Source organism: Psittacula echo (assembly GCF_963264785.1).
Source record: "Psittacula echo genome assembly, chromosome: 10".
NCBI lineage: Eukaryota > Metazoa > Chordata > Aves > Psittaciformes > Psittacidae > Psittacula > Psittacula echo.
Window position 1 is genome coordinate 3,424,539 of NC_137741.1, and position 13,618 is coordinate 3,438,156.

The following is a 13,618-nucleotide window of genomic DNA, read 5'->3' on the forward strand; positions in this document are numbered from 1 at the left end:
AAGAGCTGTTTGAGTTTTGGGACTTGGGACAGATCCTCTGTCAAGCAGCGGTTGGACACTTTTGCTTGTGGCTTTGCTTCCTTATTGCTGGGACTAAGAGGAATAGGACAAGCTCTGGGGATGAATGGCAGTGGCTGATGGCAGCCTCAGTGCTGCCCACCCAGGCCCTAGGGCTTTTGTGGAGATTTGCAGCCCTGGGCTGCTTCAAGAGCCAGGGTCCATTTCTGCAGAACATCTTTGCAAACCTGCAGGTTGTAGTAACATTTCCAGTGCTACCATTCTTGAAACAGTAATTCCTGCTTCCCTAATGGACATTTTTATCACAAGCAGGGGGAGAAAGGAAAGACAGTAGGATAATGGTTCACAAGAGACATAGACAAATGCCTCTACCAGCAAAGTGTCTGCACTGCAGAGCCAGACAAGATAATAATGTAGATAAAAGTATACAGAAACAGTGCAATGGATCCACTGGTACCACTGTTGCCACTGCAAGAAAATAATAGGATGACATATGCTCATGTGATGCATATGATCACCCCTTAAGAAACAGGATCTCAAAACCAAAACATCAGCTTTCCTAATGTTTCCGAGAGCAGGTTACACACACATCCCAGGGAGACATCCTGCTTTGAAATAAAGGAGAAGCAGCAAGGGTTTGCCATCCATACAGCAAAGTAGGAAAGGTTCTTGATAATATCCTGGCAGTGGGCATGTCAGTTCCCCCCCTTCCTTTTTCTTTCTTTAAGGACATCACAATGGCAGAAGGCACTGCTGCTGTAAAACACCCTCGCACATTGCTTCCTCTGCCTGGCAGAAACCGCTCTGGTCACATTCTCCACAACCATCTCACAGCCCAGACATTTGGATGGTGTATTTCCAGATGCAATTCACTACATCCCATAGCTGTGCACACAGCTTCCTTGTCCCAGAAACGCTTCCCAGAAGTAAGTGAAATATCATATGGGCTTGTATGACCCCAGCAGTCAGGCACACTGCCACGAGCAACAACCGAGAGTATGAGCACACTGTAAAGTTACTCTGCCATTTCTGTTCAACATCTCTCTTTGTTTAGTAAATGTTAACTCCCTTGCAGCACATCTGAGTTAAAGGATCCTTTGTAAGCTATGCTGCCCTGGGTAGCACAGCAGTGCAGTCTTCTTGAAGCTCTGCAAACAGGCTTGCCTCCAGGACGTGCACCGGCACAAATACTAGCACGAATGCAAAGGGAACAGGTTATTGCTGCTCCCCACTGCCCACAACAGATTCTCTGCTCCATCTTTTTGCCTTCCTACTTCCTTACTTCAATGAATTTAGAAATGCAAGAGCCATATTTTACTTATGATTACTATAGGAATATTTTAGCCCTTTAATGTACACAGAAAGATACTTGTTTGAATGTGAAATCTGTAATAGCGCTTGCTCATTCCTAGATCGCAGGCTTTCTACCAAGCAGGGGATGGAAGTAGTGTTCTCACTGCTCATTCTGTGGCCTTGTGTGCACATATGTATGCCAACTGCAAACAGGCAGTGCCTTACTCAAGAGTTTTGCTTTGCCTGTTGCCTGCTAACGTAAGACTTGAACTTGTTAAAAATGGAGCCACTGCAGCTGCATCTAAAGGAGAGCTGAAATTTCCTCTTACGGAGACATCAGTTCCTGCTTGTGAGATTCATCTGGGTTTTGTCCCTACAGCTGATCCCTGTAAAGGGATTTGGCTCTAGACAGGTCTTAAAAGGACTTTGTACTCATTTACTCTTTCTTCAGTTTGGGGGGATCCATCTTAAATTTGCTTTATTGTCCTCACTGTGTGTTCCTGAAAAATATGTAAGCCCTATCTCAGCAACCACAGCATCTACACACTAAACCAGGACTGCCTCAGCCTCCCAGGCAGCAGATCTGCCTGTGATCTAACTAGCATGTGCAACTGGCACCTCGCAGGCTACAGCAAGGAGGGAGAGGAAACACAGACAGTTGACAGCCCCAGGATTAGATAAGTTTAAGCTGCTGTGGTCACTAACCCTGCAACATTGCTGCTTAATTCCCAACCACAATGCAGCCATAAATCATTGAGGCCTCAGTTTACTTACACAAATATTTCCCTTTTATTGCAACAGCTTTTTTTGTTCTTTTTCCATGTGTTGTACATCTACATCCTCTCTCAACCTCTCCTTGAATCCAAACTAACCTCCTTTGCCTTTTCCTGAGATACTGGTTCTTCATGCCATCAATTCCCTTGTGTTCTTATAGTACCTGTTCAAGGCTGAGTAAGTCTCTGCTGGACAAGGATGATACTCTATTCCAGAGAAGGCTAACTGATGCTTCATACCATGGCATTAACATCTGCTGCCTAAAAAACACTTCTGGTCCATCAGGGGATTGTATTTGCCTTCTTCCACTATCAAATCATACCCGTGGCACCTAACTGAGCTATGATCTATTGATGTACCTCAATTTTCTCCTCTCCTGCAATTTTACTTGCTGAGGTCCCAGAAGGTATTGGACCTTTTTGCTACTGATTCTTACTCTCACTTTGCACTTTGAAACTTGAATTTTATCTGCTTTCTGTTACCCCAGGCTTGAAGGTTATCAGCAACCTCCTGTACAATATTTCATCCTACCTATTTGTTTCAACAACAGCTATTTCCAGCCCATTCTTTATGTCTTATGCCAGTACCTCCAATGAATATATTGAATGAAATTAACCCTGAGACCATCCCTCAAGATCCCTTCCTTCAGCTCAGGCATATCCATTTCAGCACAAGCCACCAGTGTCTCATCCAGAATAGTGTCTGTTCTGCTGTGTCTGTTCAGTCCTATTGTTTTTCCTCTCTAGTTTCTTAAGGATTTCCTGTATAGCACCATAACAGACACATATTTTCTTTGTCAGGACAATCAAGACAGCAAGGTTGTATCACATTGAACAACTGTCTACCCTTGCTAAGCTGTCTTTCCTTCATTCTATTTTCAATTTACCATTAGGCTGTTAAAACTGCGGTCTTGGACACCTCTCAGCTGGGACTTCATGGTGATTGGAACTAATGAGTAGTAAAAGAACTACCTTTTTATTAGAAATTAGAAAAATACTTTAGTTAGGTAATAAATGTATTCATTAAATGTGTAAACATCATTTGCTTACAGCAAAAACAAGGTAGTTGCTTGGAGGGAGGTGATTTGAATCACCACCACTCATTCGTTTCATTGCCAAGAAAGTGATTCTGCTTCGTCAAAGCGTGTGCGGTTGTGAAAGAGGATTTACTCATTGTTATTTGACTAAAAAAGATTAGTTCATCTGCATTGTCCAACAGACCTATAATCACTTGTAAGCAAGCGCTTGACAAAGGGATTTCAGTGTTACAGGGAGATTTGTATTGTTCTGAGATTCTTCCATGGGGAAAATCACAGCTAACGCAGAGGCAGCATCTCTTCTCCTCATTTACAAAGGTTGCCTGGCTCGAGTGCAATGAGCAACACTGTTCCTTCAGAGATGAAAGGAATGTGAAAGGGAATATATGACTGAAACCCACAAATGTTATGCTCTAGTTTAACCAGAATAGCTTTTCCTTGAACACTTGAAAGGAGGCATGGAAGACTGCAAGCAGAGGTGTTGACAGTAAGGACACTGGGATACGCTTTCTTCTTTCCATTTCTTTCTTCCTCTGGGGCTTAACACTGCTGCTCCCTCACAGTAGCACTTTTCAACAGAGATAGGTGCCTTGGGACTGTGTCATCCCATCTGGCAGAAGTTTCTCCATAGGCAATTGCGCAGGTAAACATCAGAAGTTAATTGTGGGAGAGATCATTCACTGCAGCCAAACTCTGAGGAGTTTGGTTTCCAAGGCTGCAAGCGGGAAGGCCGATGGTGTCAGTTCCTGCCCAGAGGGTAGAAAGTTCAGTATGCAGATAGCTGGGAGGTGACAGTTTCTTCTTACCTCCTGGTGGCACAAAGCTGAGTAACCTTCGCCAAGCCTTGTGTCTTCAGCTGAGAATCTCCCTTACAGCACATCACACATCGCTTCTCTGAGCCGTGTGCTGCGGGTGCTCAGAGGGCACTGCAAGGCTTTTCGAAGAGCAAGCATCTATGGTTTGAAGTCACGAGGGTACTGCTGCAGTAATATCAAGTAGGAAAGACTAAAATGCTTTACTGGTTGCTGAGGCATAGTTTTGGTAAATAGCTATTACAATGGACTGAACTGAGGGAAAATATCCAGGCTTGTGTGTGCAGCATGTGCTAAACCGTACATCCTTACGTGTCCAACTGCTAATATTCAGAAAGTGACACGAATTGATCAGGGCATGGTTGTGCTGTAGGAACTGTGAGCTCTTCTGTTGTGGCTGGTTTTCTTGGAGCGTTTCTGACACCATCCTGGGACCCAGAACCCCTTTTAGAGGTGTTTCCATTCCAGTTTGTACCTCTGCCCACTCCTGCAGGATAAGCTGGCTTGTCAGCAGCTTAGCATCTCCCCCAGGGAAGTGCTTTGCACCTGAAACTGTAGGTCCTGTTTGGTAAGTGCCACTGCAGCTCCACCTCAGCTTCTGCATTGCTCAGGGGAGCTGCAGTCAGCAAAATAGGTTCTTTTTCTGAGCACCTCCAGCTGCAAAGCCTGCTCCCTTGCTCTTTGCAAGGAACTAGGTCCTCAGTGATACACAGGAAGAGTAACCCCAGGATATAGCATGGCAGTATCACCACCCTGATGGAGAAATAGGGCTGGGAAAGAAATAACTATGCAGCAGACACTGAGTGCATTGTTTGGTGCGTGGCAGGATGGTGCTGAGCTCCTGTGATGGTACAGATAGTATCAAAATCTGCATGTTGACTGGTTTGCACACCTAAGGTGTGCCTGACTGCAAGCGGTAGTGATACGAGCACCAGCAGTTACAGCACAGCTACCGTATGAGCCTGATGAGCCTTCATTCAGGAATTAGTTGAAACGTGTTACCTGCAAATACTCAAAAGTATTCCAAAAGCATTCTCTCAAGTCTGAAAATATTGAGCTCTGATAGTGCATTCCTTGTCCTTGTTCTTAATGGTATTTGCCCAAGGCTGTTATCAGGAGTATTATCACGGTGGGGTTTGGACTGAAAATGATAAATGTTGTGAACTCACCTAAATAAAGTCTTCATAGAGATCTTCAAGAGAAAAAGAAAATGAAACCGAATCCGTTAGGGATATCTTTGTAATTTTTGGAAAATCAAACTTCTTTTGCCTCACAGCTCACCTGTGTAGTTATGGGAAATTCCTGACTATTTTAGTAAAACAGAAGCTTCAGATTCCTTTTTCCAGGCTCAAACATTAACAAAGCACTGGTGTGAGGAGAAGGTTTAGAGAGAGCAGGGGACAGTGAGTTTTGAACAAGCATCATTCTGCCAACACCTTTTTCAGCTGTCAGAAAGAAATCCTTTCTATCCACAATTGCATCACTCCTGATATCTCAGTCCTGGATTGAAAGTAAGTTGTACCGACTGGGTTATATCAATGAACTGTATCACTGCACTATGCCACTGTGTACTGGCACTGCTTAAAAAGAGTGTTTCTAGATGCTGATCTCTTGATCTGCTAGTCTCCTTGTCAAGAGCTCTGTCAAGGGCTTAGTATTTACTGGTGAGCAGCAAACAGATCTAATAGCCAGCAGTCAAACATGATTTATAATCTCAAAGTACATTGGAGTGGGCTGGATGTTTGCTAGCGTGTCCTGGGTTTTCACTGTCATTGAATCACTTTATGGTGTTTTGTTTTTTTCCCCAGGATACTTTAAATTTTCCCAGTATCTCTATGAATATATTCAGATGATACCAAGAGTTTTGGGGAAGTTTATTGCTCTTTTTCTGCCACACTCAAGCTATCCTGAAATAAACAGCAAACCAAAATGGGGTAGCAGCCACTGATTTGTGTATCAGCAGTGTTGCAGCAGAAACCTCTAACCAAAACAGTCTCCTGTGCTTGGTGTGAGATGAGCCCTTTTGATGTGATAACAAAGTGGCTGAGGAGTTCAAAAGTGTATGTCCATGCTGCATGCAGCTGTACCATGTGAGAGCTCCTTTCTCTTACTGGACACAATGGGTTGGGATGTACAGGAATGCTGTGACTGCTCCTGCTTCCCAGCACTGAACTGACAACAGAATTCATACAAGAGTGATTTTTCCACATAAGCAGAAAAAAGCAGGGATGTACAGGTGGGCTGGGACTGGCTGTAAATTCACTCTTTGCACACTAGAAACGTAGATGGTTGCTAAAGATGTAGATGGCTCTCTTGGGACTTCTTGTGATAATTTTGGGAGTTGACTCGGGCATTTTCAGCATGGGGCTTAGTTTGCAGTTTCACTGTGATGCAGTACTTTTCATTGGGAGTCAGCAGGATTTACTGCCAGACACAGCACAGATGTGAACCTTGCATGGAACCTTCAATAACCATTTGCATGTGTAGCATTCCAGTGGCTGAGCTGCTAGATTGCTAGATTTGCTACCTACCTCGCTGCAGCATGGCGTGGAAACAGAATCAGGAAAAAAGGTCTTTTTGAGCCCAAAGGAGCTGAATAATAATAGTGAAAAACCTGTTCATGAAGCAGCCTCGTTTGCCTTCCCCACAAGCATGCAATGGGTGGAACTGAGTTGAAATTCAGAGCAGAGCAAGGTCAGTGTCCCCAGTCGGTGACAGTCAGCTTTGCAGAAACAGAAGTGGTGCAAGCCCGTGCTGCTGCCCTGAGGGAGTGCAGGCCTTGTGGGAGGAAAGGGATGGGCCATGAATCACCAGCCCTGCGGGGAAAAACCATGTTGAAATGAGATTCACAGGGAGAGTCTGAGATTCACCATGGAAAGGCTGTGGTGGGAGGAGAGGCGGGGAGCTGGGATGGCTCAGCCTGCAGGAGAGGTGGCTTAAGGTCTAAATTCCTGGTGCCAGGAGTAGGGGAGATGGAGGCAGGACTTGTCAGTGGTACCCAGTGACAGGGTACTGGGTACATCTCTGACCGTTGCATCAGGCACTGTTACAGGACCCGTTCAAAGCCCTGTGTGACAAACAATTGTTTAACTCCAGGTGGTGTTCACTAAATATATCGGTGTATGTGTGGGTGAATCGAGAGTTGATGGCTCAGCTCTCCCATATTTAAAATGCAGACTCATGGCACAGTTGAAGTTGGCATAAATAAGAACCCTCTGTTTCTCTGAACTGAAACAAACCCGATTTCTGCAGAGCAGGACAGATCAGAAAGAACAGATCTAACTGTGTTAAAAATGTTAACAAAACTGGTACAGTGATTTCATCAATCCACCAATTTAAGCAGTCACAGCCCCAAGATAAGGCATTTGTTTGCATATGGTCACCAGGACTTTTAATAAAACATAATTTAGCTGTCTAATTATTTCAATCACTGGCCTAAAATGAGCTTTCCATAAACCCATTAATCTACCTGGTCGGGAAAGCCTTCTGCAGCCTTAGGACAAGCTCACTGCTGGTCTTCCACTCTTCCTCCTCATAAGGAAGATGCTCAGCCTGGTGTGCCATATGCAGGACATAACCAAGCAGATAACCAGAAGCTGCAAACATAAAACTCTAGTCCTTCCAATTGAGCTCATCACCAAGGAAATGAACCTCCTGAATGTGCTGTAGTTGGTTCCTGACAGACCCTCCTAGCGCTGTTTTAGGAATACAGGGGTGGAAGTAGACACTGACCTGTTTGTCTCACTATTGATACCTATGCTGGGAGTGTTAATTCATTTGAGCTGTTGTGCTCTGCTCAGAAGGGATTTGTGAAGCACAAGTGTTCCCACAGCCGTGACAACTGATCAGGTTTTCTACTTGTGAGATTGCACCCACTTCACCAGTGCTTCTCGTTGCCCCAGTGAGCCAGGAGCTTTCCCAGGTCAGCTAGGGGAATGCAGGAAGAAATCACATGTGAAAAAGAAGAGAGCAGCCTCTTCCATGGAGATGAAGCTGATCCAGCAAACACACATCAGCTGGGCAATCGGGTCAACTTTCACCAGTTGGTTCCCCCTCTATTCCCCATTTCAGTTTGTGGAGTTCAGAGGGATGCAGTACGTACTGACAGCAGATCCTGACTTCAGGGGATGCAGTACGTACTGACAGCAGATCCTGACTTCAGGGGATGCAGTACGTACTGACAGCAGATCCTGACTTCAGGGGATGCAGTATGTACTGACAGCAGATCCTGACTTCAGGGGATGCAGTATGTACTGACAGCAGATCCTGGCCTGCCTGTGTGCCAGTGAGCGCTGAGATTGATTGTTTTAATTTGCCTTGTGTCAGTTGATACAGATGCAACTGATGCAGTCCCATTCACTTGAATTTTGGTGCAGAACTGCTTGCAAAGCTGAGGTGCCAGGGTGAAAGTTTTGGCAGCCACGTCCTTCCCTGCCTGATCCCAGCTCTGCTTTTTGTGCCAGGGGCTGGCAGGAGCCCTCATTAGCCCCTGTTCCTCCCTCCCAACGAACCTGCCCTGTCTTACTTCCTCCTGCTTCGGAAGAAGGGGCCCTGTGAAACAACCTCTACAGGAAAGCAGCTCCTGGTACAAAAAAGACTTCGTTTTCTGAGCAAACCACTTGACATTATATTTCTTCAGTACATCACCTAGTAGGTCTATAAAATAGTTTTACTGTGAGTTTTACCATCATCTCTGCACTCTTATTCCACAGTTAAGAGTCTCATTAGAAGTTAAATTATTCATGAAAATAATTACATCTTTTCCTGGCATATATTATAGACTGTTGTGTGAAAAAGCTACAGTAACAGTTGAGAGGTTCACCTACAAACTCAACTTTGCATTGGACCTGATGTAGAATATAGCCTAGAGTCAAAACAAGAAAGGTGAAGCAAGCATCTTTGTAACAGGCTCTTTATCTTCATCACTTTCATATCTCCCACTGCTGTAGCATCTGACCACAGGTACTGCACTGGCAGGAAGGTGGTAAGGAGAAGTCTAGAGCAGGGCAGGGAGGCAAATCTTGCTATCTCGTGTTCAAAGCCTGCATCGTGTTTGCTGGCCCATCTCTCCAGCTTAATTGTTCTTTTAAAGGAAAGCTGTGAGAATGCACAAGCTCTGAGCTAATCCCACAGCTGAGAACAGAGAGCACTTCACACACCTAATTCCAAGCACCTTAGGAGCCAATTTCCAGAACTGACTTGGCCACTTGAGTTTGATTCAAAGCTGCACAAGGGAATAGATTTGCTCTCATTCAACCCTGGGCACTTTGGAGCCTGCCCCAAAATCAAACACCCCCTTTAGAAGTCTTCCTCATACCTCCTTCCCGGGTGGGTGAGGCCAGTAAGCACCTGCCTTCCCCTTGAGTAGAAATAGCTGCATTTCACAGGGTTGCAGCTGGAGTGCTAAGCAGCGTGTTGGAGAAAAGCACAATAGAAGGAATAGAAGAGAAGGAAAAGGCAGCGACAAGAATTTCAGAGGAAAAGCAAATAAGTACAGGAACACAGAATAAGAGAGAGACTCAATCTTTGTGACAAGGGGAAAGACTTTCTTGGTCAGTGGGTTTTGCTCAGCTCTCTGCCTATTAACATAACACTGTTAACATGAAACTCAGCAGACGTTCTCCCCATTAACATGGGAATGTGCCTACCTGGCTGATGTGATCCTGGAGAAGACAGGTAGCATCTGTTACATTTATATAGCAGCCCAGCAGAGTATGAATCTGTTAGCAAGTGCCCTGCACCAGCTATCAAAACTGATTTGTGTTTCCATCTCACTAATGTTTTCCAAAAGCTATTAACAGAGGTCAGGAACCTTGTGCTGAGAAGCACATTTTGGTGGAGGCTTTGAGCAAGTTTGACTTAAACCATCACAGGGTGTGTGGAAGATACAAAAACAAATTGAAATGAAGAAATATACTGGTTTGAGCCCAGGCCATGCTCCAAAGCAAGTGTGAAAGCTGTAGTGTAGGACTATGATTGAGTCATGGCTATATGTAATAGGAGAAAAGAGAGGTTAAAACTTACCCCTATTATGAGGAACAATTTGCATTTTCCTGCAATACAGCACACCTTGTTCTTAGGAAGTTTGAGGGACTTTGGGGAGGAATGAATGGGGCTCTTTCTCTGCTAGTTGGGAAGATCTGCAGCTTTTAGGGTTTCTTTACGTATTTCACACTGCTATAGATGCCAAAGAAACTTCCTCCTATCCACAAGTTCAGCGATGGTGAGAGCAGGGAGTTCTTGCTCTGATGTGCCTTGTCGGGGGGAATGACAGGGAGGGTGCAGCAGTGTCCTCAGACAGGTCTTAGAGATCAGGAATCTGTACTGAGCAATCTACTATGGTGCAAATATGCTTTTTGGGGTTTAATCATAAAGACAGTTTCCATTCATGGTACAAATCAAATGCAGGAGATAACTGCTCACTGAAGCAAACCATGCAAATACATTTCCCTCTCACTTAATGGGCATAAAACCTTTTGAATGCAAAAAATAATTGCTGATCTTGTGATTTGGGGGGCAAGCTGCATGCCTCTGCCACACTGTGCAATATCCTGGGAGTTTTCATTTTAAAAGACTTATTATTGCATAGCTGAAACTGCCATCCTGCAACCAGATATATTCCTGCCCTCTTAATGGAGCTTGGTAAGACAATGCTCTCAGCCAAACAATATTAAAGACAAAGATGCTTTTCTTTAAGGAAAGTGTTAGCTTCAAAGCTAAGCAAGGATTATAGTCATGGTAACGTGACTAAGCACAGGAGAGAAGTTGAGGGAAGAAGATCCAGCAAGAACTGGCCTGGCCAGATTGCCAACTGGTGCTCATCACCCTAACCCTGCTCCAGTCCCTGCAGGACGCCTCACTGAAACTCCACTGATTTATTCTCACTGAAGTCCAAGATCTTGAAAGTAAATACACCAAATGTGGCAGTTCTAAGGGTCAGATGGCACATTCCCAAAGGCAGTTCAGGAATGCCAGAGCTGCAGCTCCTGGGGTAGCACTGGCTTGTGGTCACATCCTGCCCCATGCTCTGCACTGTGCAGGCGGTAGCTGTGCAGCAGAGGAGGCGCGGAGCATCTCGTGTGGATGTGGTTGGGTGCGGTGAGGGTTAACATCAAAATGAGCTTGTGTATTTCCTCATTGCATTTGATGTAACTGCTCAAATGTGGTGCTGGGGGTGGGGAGGGCTTCCCGGAGGTGGTGGGAGGAAGGGGGTTCACCGAAATGTGTTCCTGCTTCTGCCCTGCTGGTTTGTACCAACAGAGGGTTTACCCTGAGGGGTGGGTGGATAGAGAGAAAACACAAGCAGCAAACACAGTAAAGGGACTTTTCTACTCGCCCTGATAGGGAAATGGCAGGAAGAATTCATAAGCCTTCATGTCTTTCTCTAAGTCAGTCCTAGATGCTGGAAAATGACTGCTCAGACAAGAGGCAACCACGCAACATCCTGTTTACCCAACTCTGCAGTGTTAGAACTTGTTGATGCAGCTGCTTTTTTCCCTAAAACCCCCACACCAGAGGCAATTGCAAGAGAACTTCAGATTGCCCTGGAGAGAAAACTGATGAGGGCCTTCTTACCTTGTAACTGCAGAGAAGGAGCTTGAAAACAAGACACAAAAAGGTTCTTCAACCAGAGGTCAAGCAAGAACAGAGCGTATCTGCATGGTTTAGTATCCACTGGTTTTAAGGGAGTGCTGGGCTTGGTTCTTGAGTGTCATTGCTGGCTCTTCCTCCCGGTGCTCTGCCTGAGCCCTGGGCACCTGCACACCCTGTGCATGCCCTTCTGCACCTAGAAGCAGGCATGGGCTGCAGAGGTGGCTGAGCAGCAGCATTTGCACGCAGCCAGAGCAGCAAGCATGAGCGAATCCAGCCTGTCATAAGTAACAGTTCACCTGCGCTGGGAGACACTCCTGAAGTGGGGACACTGTCCTAAGAGACACACAAACCTTTCACAGGCGGTTTCTGGACCTAGCTCAGGAACTGGGAATGCTGGTCGGTTTATGTGGACTGGATGTGTTCTTACAGTGCAGCCTTCTGCCAAGGACCTAGCACTTGTACTACCAAACAAGTAGGTTTTCAGTTGGAGTCTAATCTGGGCTTTTACTAAACTAAATTTAAAACACAGAACAGGATTTAAATTAGTTTTGAGCTATATAGAGAGCCAAGCTGTATTTTAAGAGGCTTTTAAATGCAGATATGTTGAATGTAGGAAATACTCACCCAAAATGCATCTTTAAACTGCAGCTGTGTCATTATTACCGCTCTGTGGAGGGTGAGGAATCCTTCAGCCAGTTCTCTCTTGGGTGAAAGCAGCAGCAGCCACAGCTCTGAGCCCTGTTGCTTTACCCCAGCCAAAGCAGAGAGTGAAGCACATCCACAGACCTGTCTCTTCTGAAGTCAGGCTGGTGAAAACAGCATTGGGCAGTTTCAGGCAGCTCCACGTGATGACCTATGGCTGGGACAGGACAGGGGGGAAAAAAGCCGTGGCTCACACAGAGAGACATGCACACGCTCAGCACCCTAACCCCAAACCTGTTTCTCTGCTGGTAAACAGTTCATATTGAAATGAGGAAGCAGGGAGATGTCAAGTGATGTCAGTCTGCTCCGTGCTGTGTGTGTGCGTGTGAGAGGCTCGCAAGCTGAAAACCAAAGAGGTAAAATTCAGCTCTATGATTTGATCAGCTACAGGAGAGGGAGCAATTGAAGTGCAAAGGAAACCAGCACAATACAAAGAGATAAGCTGTGAGGGAAATTAGTGCCAAACTGTCACAGAGTGCTGTGGGCTTACAGGGAAAAAGATGTAAAAGAAGCCTATGAGCCACGTTTCTCCTGGGGTTGGAGGGGCCCATGTGTCTGCACACGGGAAGTGTAGCTCGATGTTGCATTTCTGCAACTGAAAAGGCTTTTCAAGACTGGTTAAATTAAGAACACTGAAGTGTGCAGGTGTCGGCACGCTTTTAGATACCTGTATGTCTATATAGAGAACATTCTGATTTGCATGCCCTCATGTAAATGTTGCTGTGAATAGCCAAGAGATGGGAAATTTAGAAGTTAAATCCAAACTCTTGAAGAAAGGAGTGCGATGAGAGAGCTGAGTTTGTTAGCACCGGGCCCTGAAGCGATGCTTCACAGACATTGTCCGGGTACCAGCGGTCCCTCCATGAGCAATCGGTAGCTGTGTTCCAGAGAGCTTCTTTCCTTGTGGTCTGAAGAAGGCAGGGAACATGCAGAGACTTTGAGAGGGAAAATGAGGAGTGCAGAGGACAGAAGGGAGGTGTGAAATTGCTTTGATCGTCATAAGCAGTAGGAAAAAAGTATTTTTGCAGGAGAGGGGGAGCAGGAGAAACGTGAGGATTCACTTGTGGAGGGTGATGAGGGAGGAGTGATGCTTCCTTCCACGGGGAGAATTCCCTGAAATGTGTATTCTGAGGGCCTGGGCACTGCTCATGACACCCGATCTGTAAGCAGAAAAAGAGCCTTTTAAAGGGTATTTTATCTCAGTCTGTCTAAAACTGAATGTTTCCTTTCACTATTTCCACATCTCAGCTGTTTCAATAGCTTTGCTCCTGTTGGGTCTCACAACAATGCCCGGATACTTCTGTGCCAAACAGGAGTATTTCCGGTGGGCAAGAGGTTTAGATTACGGCATTAAAGGGAATGGGATGAAGGTGGCAATGAGAAGTGATCA

At 45.4% G+C, this 13,618-nt stretch overlaps 1 protein-coding gene across 1 annotated transcript in view; it reads right to left on the minus strand.

Annotated features, from left to right (window-relative positions):
• Positions 1-12,183, minus strand: part of PSTPIP1 (proline-serine-threonine phosphatase interacting protein 1) — a gene marked incomplete at its 5' end in the record, with an annotated part of 47,034 nt that extends 34,851 nt beyond the window's left edge. The window contains one exon of the mRNA XM_080626367.1: positions 12,151-12,183. Coding sequence (XP_080482493.1) covers positions 12,151-12,183 — 33 coding nt within the window. The remainder of the gene's footprint in view (positions 1-12,150) is intronic.
• Positions 12,184-13,618: the final 1,435 nt, after the last annotated feature.